Raw genomic sequence first — 20,183 nt, forward strand, 5'->3', positions numbered from 1 at the left:
TAGTATATTCTTCATAATTGTTTGCTCAATTACAGCGGACACCATCTTTGTATTATGACGGACCCACGATCATTTAAAAAAAGAGTAATTTGCATTGAACTGATTCAGAGGTCAGATCACGGAAGTCACTGCTACCAATCCCCAGGCGATTAGAATTCCAGAGAAGTTAGGCGCCCAAATAAACCTAGTCCATTATAAAACTCCGAGCTTCAGGGTATCAGCACCACCTGCAAGTTCAACTCCCATTACACACTATCCTGACTTGGAACGATGTGACCATGCTTCAGTTTCGCTGGAATGCTAGAATTCTCCTATCTTCCACTGCCCCTGCTAACTGCACTGTGAGTCTCCCTACACCACATAGATTGCAGGGCCCCAGAAAGGCAGATCACCAGCACCTCCTCTGGGAAATTCGGGATGAACAAAAATGTTGACTAAACCAACGATATTCACGTCCTATAAAATCATAAATTAAAACAGCAGCTGTGATTTTCAGCACATCCCACATCTATAAAGTAGGAAACTCCTTCCTATGTGATCGCTGCTGTTAGTCCATTTCGAAATGCTGCCATTGAAACGGAGCTAACACACTCGCTATAGGTCACATTGTACCCTGGGGGGCACAAGACAATTGAGGTTTGACAAGATGGAAGATTTTTGAGAGTACAGGTTAGAACTGGGAACTTCCAATATCCAACTCTCCTTGCATAGAGCTGACAGCATAGTACTGTTGCTCAGAGTCTTTGTTGTATGGGGGGCATTTCTGAAAGGTAATTGTGACTAAGTACATTGTATAGTTTCTCTTATTTACCAAACCTAGTTTGAATCTGAATTTGAAATATCCATCAATCTGATGTTTTCCTTCTTGATTTTTTTTTCACATCTGAGTCATGGAGATTCTGCCACACAGCTGCTGTCCTCAGATGATCAGACAGAAGTAAAATCGATGACTTCATCTGTTCCTGAGACTTCATCTGGAGTGATTATTATTTGTTATGATGTCGACAGAATCCAGACTTACAGCTTGAATTGTTTCTGTAGAACACTCGACAGGTAATGAATACAAAGCAGACTTTGTGAAACCTCAATCTCTGTCAAGTTCCATGCAATAAATACATTCACAAATTGAACTATACCTAGATTGAAGCTGACTGACTCTCCAGTGACTTACTGAGCTTTCGGAGTTAGGAACGGACAACTGTTCATATTCAGTATGAAAACACGTATGTCTCAAATTCTATTGTGCTAATATGTTTTAAATTAGATCACAGTTGACCATTTCTGTTTACCTTACATTGGTTCCTGTCTGAATTATTACTGCAGTCGCTCGTATTTCTGTTCATAATACATTACACTCCGTCTCTTGCAATTATGTAGGACAACAAATGTTGGTTTTGGTGGCAATATGAAAAATCCTCCACTGAATAAACATGCAGGAGTCCCGATATCACTGATTACTACTCCAAATTCTGTCTGTTTGAACTGATAATTTACTGTCTCAGTTTTATTATATTAGCCTTTCAGAACATTGCACACAGTTGACATAGAATAGTCCAATTTTCAAACTTCAAATCATTTAAGAAATCGACGCAGTGGATATTTCAGCCCATTCTTTAACTCGACTCTGAATTTGTTCTGGGTTCCAGCATAAATAAATGGGTTGATGCAGGAACACAAAAATAAAAACATAAATCCATTTTCCTCAAGGATAAAAGTCGATTCATTGAAATCTGAACCGGAGAAGTAGGAAACTTTTGCAATTTGGACATAGAGAATCGTTATAAAAAATAAGAAATACAACAAGAGGAAACTGCCTGATATGGCAAAGAGTAAAATAATGGACTTCCTCCGCTTCTCCATCTCTGGGTCATTCTGATTCTCTCCGTGGCTCTGGGCCCTGAGTCTCCTGCGGGCTCTATTGGCCACGAGAATATGTCTAACGGTCAAAGCATTTAACAGTGAAATCAGAATGAAGGGGAGAAGAGGGTTGAAAATGCAACGAATCAAGTCATATGTGATCCATGCAGGTGACATATAAAATATTAATTTTGGCTTGCAGAACCAGGGTACATTGTTAAATGTGTACAGGGGTTCATATATAAAATACAAAAATGCACTTTTTATAGTACACAATGCAGACACGATTCCTATGATGCATGTTGCTGTCTTCTTGGTGCAGTATTTTATTTTCAGTTTCTGACATGAAATCACTACAAATCGATCAAAGTTGAAAGTGACAGTTAACCAAGTAGAGCTGTCTATGGCAGTGGAAGTTAAGACAGTACGGAGACTGCAAACTGGAGTGATGGACAGGAAACTGTATGGGAAATAAATCTCAGCAATCCGGTTTAGTATTACAAAGGTGACCAGGACCAAGAGATCTGTCACCGCCATGGACACCAGGTAATAAATCATACACCTAGGGAGACCACATCTTTTTTGAGGCAGGATCGCAATCACGGTCAAATTAGCTGTAAAAGAAAGATGGAGGGAGAGATAAAAACAGGCAAATTATTTTTTCAACTTCCATCAAAATTGTCCGTTTTACTAGATTCTCTTTGAAGTACATAACTTTGTGATATGTATACATTGTACGAGGTGTAATAGTTATTGTATTTCAAAGATAAATCCAGATTAAAAGCATATGTATTAATGGCATAAGGTACAAAGTATTTTGTTGGGTTTTTAGCAGAGGAAAAGAATAATTCTAAGTTGTATCTAATATATAGAATATAGAGTAAGAGAACCGAACAAAATAATACAGCAGCAAAACATTACAGAAAATATTGGAGTAGTTAAATATTAAAACGATCATCAACGAGTGAGGACATTTTCAGAAACACGGTTAACAGCTCATTGAGGATCAAATCTGGCTCCTTCTAATAAAATATGGTGCCATTATTCACTGTTGGGAATGTCAGCAATTTATTTGCTAAGATGTATACTGAAACATAAGAAGGTGTGTGACCAATATACATTTCTCTCAGTTTTGGAAAGAAACGTGGGCAGCCGTGGAATGATAGCAACGTGTTCTTCAGCATATAGGAAGGATGTTATTAACATGGACAGGGTTCAGAAGAGATTTATCAAGATGTTGCTGGGAATGGAGGAGTTGAATTACAAGGAGAGGCTGTATAGGCTAGGACCTTTTTCACTGGAGTGTCTGAAGTTGAGGCGTGACCTTATAGAGGTTTATAAAATAATGAGGGTTATTAATAAGGTGAATGTCAAGTGTCTTTTCTCTACGGTGGTCAATTTTAAGACCAGGGGAATATTTTTAAGGTGAAAGTAGAATGATGTACAAAAGGATATGATGGACATTTCTTTTACACAATGATTGATTCTTGAGTGGAATGAACTTCCAGAGAAAGTGATAGACGCAGATACAGTTACAACGTTTAAAAGACGTTTAGATAAGTACATGAATAAAAAGTGACGTACGGATTTGGGCCAAACGCAGGCAGGTGGGACTAGTTTCGTTTGGGATGATGGTGGGCATGGACTGTTTGGACCGAAGGGTCTGTTTCCGCACTGTATGATTCTATGACTCCATTATGATAGTGAAGACTTTTGATATTCAGTCCTGACATGCTGGGAATCAGTACGATAAATTGTATCTTCTCTGAATTGTTTACAAATTATTTATAACGTTCCTTAAAAAAGGAAACCATTGCTCTGCGCAGTCATTCATATGTGGTCACACAATGTCCTTCATAACTGAAGCATAACCTGCCTGCATTCGAATTCAATTTTTCTCATAATAAGCAATTACTTTCGGCTCGCTTTCCAATTTCCTGAATGCATCTGCACGCTGACCAGTTTTTGCGCAGTTTTAAGATATTTCTTTAAGTCTGATAATATTTTTCGCTTCTTCAGTACACTACAGAATGTAGATCCTCTTCTTGGGATATTAATTTCTGTTTAGGATGTATCTGCTCTTTTCTTTCTGTTCTCTAACATTCCCTTGAATGTCTACTGTTACATCGTTATTCAGGTATCCTTTATTACAATTTGCCAGTTCACTGACGAGAAGGACGTTCATGCCCTGATTGTACTTATTTCAGTTTGAAAGTATAGACTTAGGCCTACTCTTCTCTGCCTTAAACTGAAGGTAAAATGCAATCACATTATGATCTCTATGAAGCCGACATTATAATGTCAGCAATTTAGCCAATCTTGCTGCAGAATACACCCTTCGGAGCCAGCTCCATGACTGAGTCGAGAAAGGGCTCAGAATCTATTCGGAAAACATTCGATGAGCTCCTTTTACAAGCTGTTTTTTCTCATTTGATTTTTCGAGTCCCTTCAAGATATGCCAAAAGATCTCAGCCAATGTGTGGACACTGATGAAGATGGGGAGAATGCAAGACATTAGAAGCTCCTAGCAGCAGGAGGAAATTCTGTTTCAGCGAACATCAAATTAGAAGCATCAACAACATCGAATGTGTAAGGGCAGAGTTGAGCAGAAATACTAGAGCCTGAAAACAGAAAACAAAACTGCTCTGTGTTTCAGGGCCAAGTGGCAAATAACCATTCTGGAGAACAAAAAATACATTTCTTTTATATCAGTCAACATCTTCTCGCCTAATAATGACCTTTCAATAAATTCAATCATTTTTACAATGATCTCAGCCTCTCAAATCTGGGAATTACTCTGGCACTATTTGATTGACATTATGATGACAAGGCGACGATTCGCCCACAGTGACAGTTGTTATAGGACAATACATAATAATGCTTCATTGATTGAAATAATTTTTCTTAATAATCCATCTTTAACTGTCTTTCAGAAGGCCGTGAACTGCATTTTTGAATCACGCGCAACATTTTGTTTAGGTTGAATGACAATGCCATTAGGAAAGGAATCAAAATCCTGGAACATCGCCTAATGATTTTGTGTGTCGAACTAAACCTCACAATTAAAAAATTTCAAAAAGGCAGCTCAGCACCGCTTTTCTAAGGGCAACTAGGAAATAACAATAAATGCTGTCCCAGCCAATGGCGTTCACATTCTCTGAATGAATGATTTAAATGTCCCTCTCTCTCATTCAACGAAGTATTTTTAAAATAACTCGGTCACTGTTATCACGTCAGTAGCACAATAAGTCCCTATTTGCACCTTAGTAACAAGGCGTTAACAGACCCATAGTAATTATAGGAATAACACACTAAATCTGGAATTTCATGCTACTAATAATGCGATAATTCACCATCAGTATTAGAGCCAATAACACACTAGGGGTCCATTTGCACTGTGATGACATTCTAGTAATTTATGCGCCATAAAAGTGGCAATACCAAAAGTACAACTGCGTTTACACCATAGCAATTTAGTGCCAATTGTCCCTCAAAAGCTTTGCTAATAATTACAGGATAATAGCATTCAATTGATGGAAAAAAAAATCATATATCACCCGCAATGACTGCGAATAAAACAATATAACCATGTTTCTAAAGTGAGGTGGTAGGAGAAATTAGAAGAAAATTATTAAGATAGTGAAATGGCGTCTGTCTCACTGAGGCACACAAGACTTAAAGGGTAAATTAGGCATGTTGCAAGAAGAAACTATGCAGATTAACTGGTATAATAGCATTCAAATGAGAGAAATTAAAGTATTTATTTAGAAAAACCATCTCAGTCAATGACTTAACCAGCGAGATAAAACGATTTCAGAAGAAGAATGATGGTGTGAAAAAAATACACAAAGTGTATCAGATAAGGGGAACAATATCGAGCGATAACGTGAAATATGTAGCTAGTTAAAACGGAGAAAGAATATGTATTTTGGAGTCGTGTTACTAGCAAAATGAAGAATTGATGCAGTACACCTATAAGACACTCAGCTACGACTGAAGACCTATACTTCACCTGGTACTCCGATTGCTGCAACAACGGGATAGTAAATGGCAAACACCAGACCTTTGGGTATTCCGTGCATTTCTATCACAAGCTCCAGGTGCATTCTGCACTTCACTGTAAAATGATCACATTTGTAGCTGGGGACAAGTCTACAGGGAGATAATTAGATATTTGATTTTTTACATAAATAACATGTGTTGAAACAAAACAGATCAGTGTAGTTGCTGCTCGACTGATTTTGCTGATAAGGAAGAATGGATTATATTTCATGCATTAAGACACTGTTCGAACATGAAATAGCCAGAGATTGTACAACTGGACCAGTTGTATTCCTCCAGATAAAAGAAAGACAGTTGCCTAGATTTTGAGCCGAAAAAGACTCTTGACCAGTCTGTGAAATATAAAAGTCTTGGAAGAAATAATCATCTTGTCCCTCCTCAGAACTGTTGTGTCTGTTTGATCACTAGCTAAGTGTAATGTGATTTTGAGACCATATAACTTGTAACTCAATTGATTTCGCCAAAATTGTCGACTGGTCCCTCAAAGTAGTTACATTCGGGATGCACGAGTTCATTCTTCATTTATACATAACCACACCTTCCCAGGTCACTGCCGTTATATCCAAAGCGGCAGCCCAATACTGTTATATTCATTACAAATATGTTTATTTCAACATTTCGACATGCCCAGTTCAGTAAATGCATAAGTTCAATGAAAACTGGGACATTGCTTATGTACAATTTCACGTCAGTGTAGCTTTGCCCAACATATACCAGGTCAGTTCCAGCAAGGCTCCATGCTATCTGTGCAAGATGACTTCAGTTTGGCTTAAACTCAATAAAGTCAAATCCAAACTTGCCCTTTTTACGTTGGAAAACAATTTGGAAAACAACCATGCTCCTTGAGGGAATTGAAACAAGTCTTAATCTTTGCAGGACCTGATATAAAACTTTGTCCTTCCTGGAAAATCTGAAGAAAAATCAGAAAATGTCAAAGCCAGGAGAAAACTATTAAACAATCTTTCTGGATCAAAGTTGTGCATTGCTGCCTGAACATTCTGGAACTCAGAACTCGGTCTATCATACGCAGCAGCAACATGCAGGGCACTTTTCTACCATGAATCATCACACAGAAATATTTTTGACACATAATTGAATGGAACACCGCAGGTCATAACAAGAGCCCTCCATATGAGATGTCTCCCCAGGGTTCTTGTCCTTGCAAAGAATACTGTTTCATACAATTGCCAATAGATGAAAACCCATAATCTGGTTGACACTACCCATGCCAAATCTCGTTTACCCTTCCATTCTCAATCTACTTACAGTATAGCATTTATCTTGGCGCCCTTTGTGCAGCAAGTTAACTGAGCAAGCTCAACCAGCAGTCTCCTTCGGATCAAGATATGATAAAAACAAAACAGCGTTGTCAATAATAGATTTCTTGTGACAAGCTCCATCTGGGACAAGGCAGGCGTTGTTCTATCATGACTAGAGCGGTCCTTGCTAAATGCACAAATTCGTGGTACACTTGTGGAGAAGCGCCAACAATGTTGCACATTACTGAGGGGGGGCCCTCTCGAAAGTTCAAGTGGTGGAATTGTCATCCTAAGCTCAGAAAACAAGTTTATCACTTGGCTGCAGGACCTTTTATTTGTTGAATAAATAAGCACATGAATACAAGTGACAGAAATCTGACTGACAGATCAGCCAACGGTGCTAGTACTTACGTATAGCTCTCCTATGTATCATTCATTAACATTCTCAACTGTGTACCCTGCAGTAGAGCTCACACACACACACGTCGCTCATTGACATCTGTGGAATGAACAATCAGGCGTCAATTGCAACTTTCCTCGAAGCCTCGAATTCATTCTCTAGCATTTCTGCATAATGTCTGCATATTCAGTAGCTCAATTCTTTGGTACAATTGCCAGAATGCCGTCAGGACCCAAAACTCTTGTGATGTCCATTGCCTTTATCCATTACTTAATGTGATGAGGAGTAAATCAAATCAGTTGAGGCCACGTATTTGTGATGATAATTTCGTTCCAATAAAGAGCATCGATCAACTGATCTGTACTTGTAGATGTATGGGATGTCCTAAACGAATACTTTGTGTTGATATTCACCAAAGAGAAGGAATCGGTGCAGGATGATCTCACGAAAGGCAGTGCCGAATTTCTAAGTCCAGTTGCTGTTAAAAAAGAAGAGGTGTTGTGCGACTTAAAAAAGTTTTAAGGTAGATAAGTCGCCAGATCCTGATGGGATCTATATCAGAATATTGAGAGATGGAAGAGAACAAATTGTTGGAGCAATGACAAATATCTTTGTAGACTATTTGGCCACAGTTGAGTTTCCAGAGGACCGGAGAATAGCCAATTTTGTCCCATTTTTTAAGAAGGGTAATAGGGATAATCCTAGAAATTATAGACCTGTGAGACTCAAGGCCGTTGTAGGGAAATTATTGGAAAAGATTCTCAGGGACAAGATCTATATGCATTTCTAAGCAAATGGACTTACTAGCGATAGACTGCATGATTTTGTCCGGGGAAGGTCATGCCTCACTAACTTCATTAAGATTTTTGGGAAGTGATGGAAATGATTGATGAAGGAAAAAGCAGTTGAAGTCGTCTACATGGATCAGTGCTGGAACCTTTGTTGCTCGTGGTCTGCATAAATGATTTGGAGTAAAACGTGACTGGTGTAATTAGTCAGATTGCTGACAATACAAAGATTGGTCGACTTGCTGACAGTGAGAAGGATTGTCATATGTACAGTAGGATGTAGATCAGTTGGAGGCATGGGCTGAAAAATTTCACATGAAGTTTAATCCGTACATATGTGAGGTGATACACTTTTTAAGTTCAAGTACAGGTGGAAATTTTTCAATGAATGGCAGGACCCTTAGGAGTATTGATATGCAGGGGGATTTGGGTGTGCATGTCCACAGATCACTGAAGGTGGCAGCGCAGGTAGTTAAGGTAGGTAAGCAGGGTGGGTGGATTGGCAATGCTAAATTTCTCATAGTCTTCAGGGATGTGTAGGCTACGTGCATTAGCCACGGGAAATGCAAGTGTAGGGTAGGTGGATGGTTCTGGGTGAGATGCTCTTTGGAGGGTCAGTGTGGTGTTGGTGGGCTCAATGGCCTGTATCCATACTGTGGGGATTCTACGACATGAAAAAAAGTCCGGATTGAGGGGCTTTGTTTTCACTGGAACACAAGAGGTTGAGGGGCGACCTGGTAGTAGCTTATAAGATTGCGAATGACATAGATCGAGGAGAAGATATGAGGCTTTTTCCCAGGGTGGAGGCGTCAATTACTTGGGGACACAGGATCAAAGTGCAGAGCTTGGGGGTGGAGGTTAGAAGATATGTGCGAGACAAACATTTCACACAAAGGTGGTGAGTGCCAGGACCGCGCTGCCAGAGGAGGTGCTGGAAACAGACACAATAGCTGCATTCAAGAAGCAAAAAAAAAAGCAAATGCATGAATAGGAAAGGAACAGTGAGATACAGATCCTGTAAGTGAAGACTATTTTCGTATGGAAGGGCAAATTATGATGGAGCAGGCCTGGAGTACCGAAGGGTCTTTTCCTGTGCTGCATTGTTCTTTGTTCTTGTTCTTTTTCCATTATCTTGGCGAATAACACTGCTCATACTATGAAGGCCGGTATTAGTTGATATTATGGTGTGTAGGGTTGTGTGATTGAGGGACTGCACATATGTTTGTTCTGCCATTCAATAAGTTCATGACTGATCTGAAGGTACATCAAATCTGCATCAAGTGGGATCTACAAACGATTTCGTATGTCCTGCTAAATCACATATACAGCCATTATGCTGAAACGTTCGAGAATGAACTCCAGGTTTCCAGCAAAGGAACAGGTGATGCATGCCCTTGTGTGACCAAAATAAGTATAGAGGCATGAAGAGGAGTTACTACATCATCAGTCAAGAATTATTGCACCAAATCCAGAGGCAACGGAGACACAGTTAATGGAATGAAAAGTGGTACGCGATCTATTGCTGTAATAACTGAGGCAGAGGCGACTGTAATCAAAACAGAAACAGTGTAATATGAAAAGTGAAATGATCTCGTACTACAGTGGCAATTTAGATGGGGCCTAGTGTGATATTAGCTCAGACATAGTGGTGTTCAATATCTGGTATGTCGTTTAATACGAATTAGGGCATAGCAATATACCATGTTCTCGTGGCAAGGCCAATGGTGTAATATGAGCAGAGGTATGGTCGTGTAATGTAATAATGTGTAACGCGGCGATGAATCAGCTTTAATAGTCAGCGATCAATGTAATAATGAGCCCCAGTGCCACAATAGTGGAGGCAAAGCTTTGTTTAACAGAATTTCTTTTAAATGCTGCCTGAACATCCCAAAAAAGGGGCGTCAGTGCAGCTCAGTTGTTAGGAATGCTGCTTCACACCTTCAGGGACCCAGTTTCGATTCCATACTTGGGAGGCAGTCTGTGTGGAGTTTGCATGTCCTCCCCATGTCTGCGTGGGTTTCTGCCAGATGCTTCAGATTTGTCCCACAGTACAAAGATGTGCAAGTTGGATGGATTGGCCATGCTAAATTAAGCATGTTTTAGGGATGCGTCGGTTAGGTGCATTGGCCGTATGAAATGCAGGGTTACAGGCATTGGTTAGGAGGGTAGGTTTGGGTGGGATGATCTTCAGACCGCTTATGTGGATCGTTTGGCCAAATCGCCTATTTTCACACTGTATGAATTCTATGGATCCGTTGACTTTCTGGTTGCAACTTAATTCTCTCTCACTGCAGCTGTGAGCTGTGTATGGTAGGGAGGCCGAAATCAGTCATTACTCGATGGAAACTGTGTATAATATGCATCTGCATTCACGAAGGATGCAGGAAACATTCGCTGAAATGAGCGACAGAGTTTATTCTTTAAGATTTTTTTTCCTTCGACCGGGAGATTGACAAATCACTGAGTCGACAGGCTGTTCTTCAAATCAGGCCACACCAGTAAAAGCGCAAATATCGAACTCCCGCCTCATTCCTGTGATAGAAATTAAGCGGAGGCCTCCACTGGCTGAACAAGGCCCTCCCCAGTCTCGTGTACATCAGACTAACACAGCGTGAAACTCACATCAGGTTCACAGGGTTGGTCATGGGATGAGGCCGGGGTTGGGGGATTTAGGCCTTAACGTGGATTTCACCCTTTTCAAAGTCACATCACCCCCGTCCTCATCCCATGAACAACCCTCCCTCTCATCCCGACTCCTTGACCTGATACAACCTGTCCATCTTCTCTCCCACCTATTCGCCCCGCCTACCTCACTGACCAATCCCCACCACTCCCTACCTGCCCTTACCTATCACCATCCCATCTACCTTTTCCAGCACCCCACTCTTCTCTCTATTCATTTCTGACCTCCCTTCCCCATTCCCATTTCTGAAGAATTGTTCCACCCCCAAAGACAACTTTCTTGCTTCTATGATGCTGTCTGGCCTGCTCTGTTCCTCCAGCTCCACACTGTGTTATCTCTGACTCCAGCATCTGCAGTTCTAATTATCTCTGACACATACAATGGGGTTACTCTCCGTCAACTTATTCTGAAAATGACTGTCACAGAGAAAAGCGGAATTAACTGTTAAATATTTCGGATATGTGTGTTTTTCAAAGTAATATATGTGCAGATATTCAATAGAAATCCGACGATTAAACAGAGCAGAATCTTATTATACTCTCCATAATGACCCCGCAGATTCTTCCAAGGTATTTTCAAACTGTGAACATTCCCCTTACATTTCTTCGTGATCCTGGAATTATTCAATGTTTCAGATTTTCTTTTTCCCAATTCCCGGTTGAGGGTTACTCTTGACTCATTTCTTTTCACCCTCTCTTCTGTCATGTGATCGTGATCAGAACACTTGCTTTTTCTTTTCCAAAAAAAAAACAGATGTCGACATCTCCAGGCTGTGTTTTCTTTTCAAATTAGAGCGAAAACATATCGAAATAGCTCCAAATTGAACAAAATGCCTTATTAACAGAGCTGTTCATGTCGTTGATACAGATGAACTGTTCTAAACAAGCGTCTATTTTTAATCTCATAGATTCCAGTTCTCTGATGTCCCGGAGTCCACCTTTACAACCTCTGCTGCTGTTGACAATGTTACTTCAAGCTACGAATATAAAGGGTTCTGTCAGTATGCAGCTTACTGGTACAGTCAGTCCCCAAGACAGGTTCTGAAATATCTACTTCATAAACACACTTCACGACAGGAGAATAGAGAAAACACTGCCCGGGAAGGACTTGCTGCTTCCATTGATCCTGCAGCGAAAACCAACGACTTAAAGATCTCTAAAATACAACTGAGAAACTCCGCTGTTTATTACTGTGCACTGAGTCGGCATATCAGCACACATAGTGAGACAGAGGATGGGGAGAGCTCTACAAAAACTCAAACATGGTGGGATTACAGATACAGTGACATGGATCCCGGACAGATCTGTGCAAAACCCGAACATGGTGAGGATTATAGACACAATGACGTAGAGCCTGGAGAGAGCTGTCCAAGAATCTGAACATGGTGAGATTACTGGCACCGTGATACAGAGCCCTGAGAGAGCTGTTAAAAAAAACAAAAAAAACTTGAAGATTGTGGGAATAAAGATACACATTGGGAGAGAGCAAGGATTGAGCTGTACAAAACTTGATTATAAAGCTTTGTGGAGGTGGACTCTGGGGCACCAGCGAACTGAATCTGCAGGGTTTTTTTTCTTTCCTGTGCTTGCTTCTTCACATTTGATAGCGGAAACACGTTAATCGCAGGATCAATTCTGTATTCGTGATACTTATCATAACTTGCAACTTACCAGATGATTACTTTAACATGATTCAGTGCGCAACATAGTCTGTTATATTTTACATAGGTGTATGTGGATTCAACAATAACTTTCCAACTTTAATTTGACAAATAATGAGCGAGTCAAGTATGTGTATTTATGGGGAAGCAGCGAAGATATCAGAAATAATTAGAAGACTCCTTGCCGGAGTGGAAACATGCACAAATGAAATTCCTCCATGTTGCCCGATTCTATGATTAGAAATTTCTATTTCTGTTTTCCTTGTGGAAAGAAAAACATAAAGAAGCATTCCAACACCAATAAAACAATTACTTTCCAAACAGGCAATTCTGTGAGTTAACCCAACTATGTACAATGAATGCCCGCAAGAAATTCCATTAGAAACCATAGATTTAGTGACAACAAGCATTGGTCGTGAAACATAAAACTTCTTTGTCAGTTTAACACATCACGAGAGCTTCTGCTTGACTTTCGTTCTATTTGACTCTTTCCGTCCAACAAGGGGGTCAAACTTTTCTTCGAGTTTCCATTCGTTTTAGTTTTTATATGAAATTTCATGTTATTTCTGCATCTATGGTGTGACTACCATGACAACGTGTCTTAAAGGCTCGCAACTGTCAGTTGGTTTTCATTTGTGCAGCTTTGGCTGTGGTTTTACTGTTACTCACTGGAAATTCCCTCTTCCACATCTCTGACAATTTCAATTCCTTGCAAACCATCGGCTGATTCTCTCCCGTGTTCACTGACAGTTTCATTGTCTGAGTTTTACATTAAAACCAATCTTCGGTTTCGGGGCAGGCTATTTGACCCACAACTAGAAAACATGTGATTATCCCCCACTCGAGCCAATCCCCGATCCACCCACGGTGAACTATTGCCTTATGGGACCTGTGTTTCTCGACTCCTTTATTCATCCTATATTTTTCTTCACCACTCACTCCTCATCTCAATGTGATCCACGTGTTCATGCGTTTCTGTGCAGAAATATTCTTCCTTATATGTTTTGTTCTGCGAGTGGCAGCACTTGGTTGTAGACTCATCCTCAAAAGAAAGTGGCTCCACATCCAACACATTGAACCCGTTCATAATTTAAATGATTTCCATGTAGTTGCCTTCTGCTTCCATGTTACCATGAGAAAAGAAGCCCGGCCAGCTCAAACATTTCATATTGGTGTAATCTGCAACTGATCACCTTTATTTCAGGAGGTTAAGAAGTCACAATTGAACTGTTACGAACAAAAGAATTATGAACACGGGAGGTCAGTCGAAGTTGTGAACTCGTTCCACCATTCAATATGATCATGGATAATCATCTACCTTCATGTAACCATCCAGAAATATTACAAAAACAAAGCTGATTCAGTTGTTATTCAAAAAAAAGTCCAAACTGCTGACTACCCACAGCCTCTACCCTGTAAGACCACTTGACCATTGAATGTGCTTGAAAAACACCTCTCAATATTTCAACCTCATCTCTGACTGGAAATCCATATAAATTACCGAAGCCCTTTCACTCAAATATAAACATTCAATACCTTGCCTGCAGATCGAAGTTTTCATGTTTCTGTCTTAGGGTGGAAATATCGGAAAATAATGGCTTGTATAAAGGCAATTGGAATTAATACCAGCAGCAATATATCTGTGATAGTCGCCTGAAGCAGCATTTTTTTTTAACCTGAATAGCAATGTATCACACCCTGTTTTTTTCCTTCAAGTCGTGTTGTGTTGGATTCAGATATTTTATAATTAACCTGTTCAAAGATGCTATTACATGCCTCTGGATCAGGAGTGACTTGAACCCAGGCTTCCTAATGCAGATTTAGGGACACTATTGCTGTGTCACACGAGCTGTTTACGTTGGGATCAGTCTGTAGGTCACTAATTCAGATCATCCAGTTTCAGTTGAGATCGACTGTACAGCAGAGAGTGATAAAGAGAGCACGCAAGAATGATAGAGGACGAGAAAGAGAGAAATATTCCATGAAATAAGTGGAATCATAGAATTTCTTCACAAAAGGTATGATGTCTTGGATGAAGTGAAGAACTTAAATGAAGTCACTTCCCTGTTGACAGTCTGCTTTGGAGTTCTGATATTGATAATGTCTGCTCACAAACTCAGGCCTGCACTGCTTTTATCCAAACCGAAAATTACATTCGAAGACCTTACTTATAAAGCTGTTCTATTTTCTGTTTAACAGGCTTGAGGTGACACTGAAGTCAATAGAAACCGACAATGAACATTAACTGGAAATTCTGCAACATGGTGGGGTTCAGCGTCACTTCCCCACTGTGGCAGTCACAGCAGTCCAGAATCCACCTAAAAAAAAAACCATGATTATATTTCCCTAAATACTGCATTGCTTCAAGCCAGTCACAAGTTCCCTCGTTTACTTGAGTTGGAAGGAGTGACTGCTTCTGCAAATGATGCCCATCATACGAGATGCTCTGTCCTAAATGATGCCGAATTTCTTGAATGTTGTTGGACCTGCACTCATCTAGGCAAGTCGGCAGTTTTGCGTCATAGTTTTCAATTGTGTATTGTAGATGATGGACAGATTTCATGGGAGTGGGGTGGTCAGCCGGTCAGTTATTCGCTGCCTATGCCTGGTCTCTGTTTTAGATTAGCTTTCATTTCTCGTCAATGTTCTCTTGCAGCTGCAGCATTAATCTTGCTAGTCAATTTCAGATTCGTCCATTCATTACCATCAGAATTTTGATAGTTGGGAATTCAACAATGCTAACGATGATGAACTTTAAAGGATGATAATTAAATTATATATTTTGGGACAGATTTGCACTGTATCATGCATGGTGGCACGAATGTCCTTTGTCATCGAATATAGCTGAATACACAATTGTATTGTGCAAAATTTGTCAGTATTGTTCTATGCACAAAACGCAGGACAAATCCAATCCTATAAACTACGTGATCCGTGTTCTATCACAGTGATGGAAGCCATCGTCAACAGTGCAATAAACCAGAACAAGGAAAATAATAACCTACTAACTGATCTGAAATTTGGGTTATGCCATTTCCACTCAGCTGCTGACTGCTTTACAGTCTTGGTCCAAATAAGGATAAAAGAGCTAGACTCCAGAGGTCATTTTGACATCAAATGACATTTAACCAAGCATAATGCAATAAGACTTACTTAACCTCCAATAGTTACAGTGATACCTCTCAATAATAAATACAATACTGGATTTCTAAGCCCATCCATCTCAGGGACAGGAAATCACCACAGGCTTTCATTGGGGTAGTCTTCAATGTCAAGATCTGTTCTTCTGCTTCTTCAAGGATCTTCACTCCATTACATTGTTAGAAGTGTTGATGCTCTTGGATGATTACACAATGTCCAGCATCATTATTGACCACACGGTTAAGAAAGCAGTGAATCTTGTCTGCAGCAAGATCTGGATGACATTCACGTTTGCAATATTAAGTGAAAATAGCAAGCCTGCTACGTAAGATCCTGGATGTGATTATCGTTAATGAGAGGGAATTTAAATATTGCCTCTTGATAACCAATGATTACCACGACTATCCATATCCCGGGTTAACATTTACAAGACATTTTAATAGACTGGCCAAATAAATACCATGGCTAAAAGAGCACGTCATGATGCTTGTAATTATTTGGGGATAAACTCATTTGTTTTCCTCAAAATTTCTGCATACCAGTCATCATTTACAAGGAAAAAGTCAATAATATGATGGAAAATACCCGACTTGGATGATGAGTTCAGTTCCAGCAGGACTCACGAAGCTTGACACAATCAAATATGAGGAATCTATGTGTTTGTTTCCTATTTACTATCGTTGATATTCACTAAAATCCCTACCGATGCACTTTAGGAGCAGAGTGTTCCATGTACAAAATACAAACCACAAAGTCTCCTCGAACAACACCTTCCACTCCTGCCAGCTCCACTATTTAGAAGGACTCGATCAGCTACACATATGAGCAAGAGCACATCTAATTTCTCCTCCAAGTCACAGATAATCCTGAATTCAAAACTTTCGCGGTTTCTTCACTGTCGCTTGGTCAGAAAACATGAAACTCTGCTCCGAACAGCTCTTCGGATGCCCTATGAACTTCAAGAAGGGAGCTCACCCTACCATTTCCTCTATAGAAGTAATTGCTGGCCAAACCAGTAACAACCGCATCCCCGAAAGAACAGCAAAACATAAAAACAAAAACAAAGTTGCACGAAAAGCTCAGCAGGTCTGGCAGCATCTATGAAGGAAAGAAAAAAAAACACAAACTTAATGTTTACTCTATTTTTTACATCACAGATGCTGTCGGACCTGCTGAGCTTGTCCAGCAACTTTGTTGTTGTTCCTGATTTTTAGCATCCACAGTTCTTTCGGATTTAATTTAGTAAAAAGTAAAAACATTGTTATGCCATTATTGATTCTTCACTTGACTTTGTCTTCTTAATATGTCGTCAAAAGTTATATTTCGTTATATTACTCTAGCTTCTGCGCCTCTTTACATTGCACTAGCACGTTGTCTGTCTACATTTTGTTTCCTGTCGTTATCATTGTGAGGTTATGCCTTGTATCTTTAATTTATGTGTGTTTAACATGAATGGTGTGGGAATGTCCTCTGTCCCATCGATGTAACTTCTGTTATGTAAGTATTTTAACAGAATGTGACCACCACTGTCATCATCATCCTCACTTCCTCTAGTGCAATCACATTGTTTTTCCTCTGGCCTCATAGTTAACGATATTCCTTCATTATGTCGTAGAAGCAAAATCCCTCAGAGTGAGCCCAAAGTTGATTTACCAAAGTATAAGCATACCATATTCAAAACTGCAAGGATCAACATAGGACATCAAAAAACTCGACAGTCGCCTCACAAGAACTTCCCAACGTTTTGCTATCTCCTAAATAGAAAGTAGCAATAGAATCTATTTGCTAAAAGAACTCGAAATATCTGGGGAACCTAATTGGGTCCCTGTAGATTTTGTGCAAGTATAAATTGGCGCATCTCTGAGCCTGTCACAGGCAATCTCTGAGACTGACAATCAATAACAGAATCGCTTCATATAAAAAAAAACATGCACGGGAGAATAACTGGTCTAGTTTATGCAATTTATTATCCGATTCTTGCTGCCATTGGAATCACAGGTGAGTCATTGTACTGAATAATTAACTGTGGAAATCGTTGTTTTATGAAGCTAGTGCGATCAATTACAATTTTAAAAAATCATAATAATCCAGAGATATCTATGGCAATGAGATCTGCTCAGGAAAATTTCAACACCTATTCTGCCAATTAAAACGTTTTAAAATTGGGGATGATAATAACCCTTCACTAATTGAAACGAACGTTGGACATTTGGCCAGTTATTCAAAATCTAGAGGTTTTGCACAGGAAAAATATACGATAGCATGGATCTTCAATGAAATGGAAACATGTGGTTTAGTTCCTAGATTGTTATTTCAGAGGGATTTGACATGAGTTCAAATTGCACAAATATTAGTTGTCTTTTTTTCAAATAAATAACTCTGAAACTGAAGCCTCATATCAGTATCAATGGTAATCTTGAATTATAGATTATCTGAAAATAAAACTCCACTTGGAAATCTACTTCAGTCGCCTGAGGTGTGGTGACCCTCAGGTTAAACTACCACCAGTCATCTCTCTATTGAATGTGCAGCCTGATGATCCTCTGGAATTATGGGGAATTTACCTTTCCTTTTGCTTCAGTATATGCTCTGGTAGTTGAATCTGCATGTCCCTCTGACTTAAATGTAAAAAAAAAAATCGGTTCACCACCATTTTCTGATGGGCAAAAATTGTGAGCCAAATAAGTTTGCCCTTCAATGATGACCATTTCCCACATATGAATAAATAAAATGTACTTTTGAGTTAATGGCACCAAGAATGTGAAAGTAACTGAACAGATAAATCGATGCTCATGAACCTTGAATCTGACTTGATTCTGGTCTTACCTTGTGGTCTTTAAAGTCTGATTATAGGTTACTTGAAGAAAACATGATATACCAAGTCTGTTAGCTTTAGATAAAATATGCAATTTACCTTATGTGTGTCAGCATTAAAACTTACCCTCGAATATGTATCAGAATCATCTCATGATAATTATATTAAAGGCAATACATAAGTGCAAATTGGCACTTCTATTAGCGTAATGAAGTTGTCACTGGAATTGCAAAAAAAAAAAAAAAAGCCTCAGTTTCCTTCCAGAATCGATGCCATAACATAAAACTTTACAGATTCATACGTCTGGTAAATAGCTTACTTTTTCTTTGCCAATTTCAGCAAATTTGTTGGCGATTGTGATCCTCTCCCGAGGAAGATGTGGTCTCCTTGGATGCATCACTCGGTATCTGGTGTCCATGGCAGGGGCGGATCTCCTGGTAGTTATCAGTGCTGTCATATTCAATCGGATTACTGGCATTTATTTCCCAGTTAGTTTTATGTCCATGACTCCAGCCTGTACTATCAGTACTGTGATCATCTATGCAGCCACAGAAAGTTCAGTCTGGTTAACTGTTGCTTTCACCGTTGATCGATTTATAGCCATTTGTTGCCAGAATCTGAAAGCACAATTTTGCACAGATAGAACAGCGGCTGTGGTCATAGGATTAGTCGGTTTGTTGAGCTGCTTAAAAAGTATTCCCTGGTACTTTATGTATGAACCACTTTACATAATTAACAACGTGCCATGGTTTTGTAATGTAAAATCAAGCTTCTATACTTCAGTAGCATGGACAGCCTATGATTGGTTTGCACGTGTTTTAAATCCGGGTCTGCCTTTCCTCCTGATTTTACTGCTCAATGCTCTGACTGTTAGACACATCCTTGCAGCCAGTAGAGCCCGCAGGCGGGTACGGGCCAATAGTAGCAGTAGAGAAAATCAGAGTGACCCAGAGATGGAGAGCCGGAGAAAGTCCATTGTTTTACTCTTCACCATCTCAGGAAGCTTCATTCTCTTGTGGATGACGTATGTTGTAGATTTCCTCTATGTGAAAATTACAAATGAATCTTATTTCTCAGGTTCCAATTTCAATGAGCCAAGATTCATTCGGCAAGAAAGTGGAAACATGCTTCAGCTCTTGAGCTGTTGCACCAACACTTGTATTTATGCCGTCACTCAGAGAAAATTCAGAGAGGATTTGAAGAATGCAGCAAACTATACTTGGAAACGAATTGTTAAGATAATGCATTAGAAAAACTATTGGTGTTTGTTTCAAGTATGTGCGGAATTGTACTTTATTGCTATTACATTCTTAACCCTGTTGACGCAGGTTAAATAACGCTTGGAAGGCGAGGGGAAAACATGATGCTACATTTTTCACTCCTTTTCACTGATGTGGCAAGAACAAAATCATAATCGATGGGGGGAAAAACGCAGCTAGTTTGTGTTTGGAAGTTTGTGCAATAATCCCTTCAATTCTGTCTCCATCCACCTTTTGAGGTGCACTCTTAATAGAGTGA

At 39.6% G+C, this 20,183-nt stretch overlaps 2 protein-coding genes across 2 annotated transcripts; one reads left to right on the forward strand and one right to left on the reverse strand.

The window, feature by feature from the left end:
• Positions 1 to 1,560: 1,560 nt before the first annotated feature.
• On the reverse strand, positions 1,561 to 5,939 carry LOC125487490 (neuropeptides capa receptor-like). The gene is given in 2 exon segments (XM_048619081.1): positions 1,561 to 2,471; positions 5,870 to 5,939. Coding segments are annotated over 2 exon segments (981 nt in total).
• An 11,878-nt stretch (positions 5,940 to 17,817) lies between these two features.
• Positions 17,818 to 19,915, forward strand: LOC125487491 (probable G-protein coupled receptor 139). The gene is made up of 2 exons (XM_048619083.1): positions 17,818 to 17,848; positions 19,005 to 19,915. The coding sequence occupies exon 2, from the start codon at positions 19,082 to 19,084 to the stop codon at positions 19,913 to 19,915; it is 834 nt and encodes a 277-aa protein (XP_048475040.1). The 5' UTR covers positions 17,818 to 17,848; positions 19,005 to 19,081.
• The last annotated feature ends 268 nt before the right edge of the window (positions 19,916 to 20,183 follow it).

Source organism: Rhincodon typus, chromosome 42, assembly GCF_021869965.1.
Source record: "Rhincodon typus isolate 14 chromosome 42, sRhiTyp1.1, whole genome shotgun sequence".
In the NCBI taxonomy this organism is placed as follows: Eukaryota; Metazoa; Chordata; class Chondrichthyes; order Orectolobiformes; family Rhincodontidae; genus Rhincodon; species Rhincodon typus.

Bases quoted from the DNA above. Each gene is read 5' to 3' on its own strand.
- LOC125487491 (XM_048619083.1), top strand. From the start codon at position 19,082: ATGGCAGGGGCGGATCTCCTGGTAGTTATCAGTGCTGTCATATTCAAT.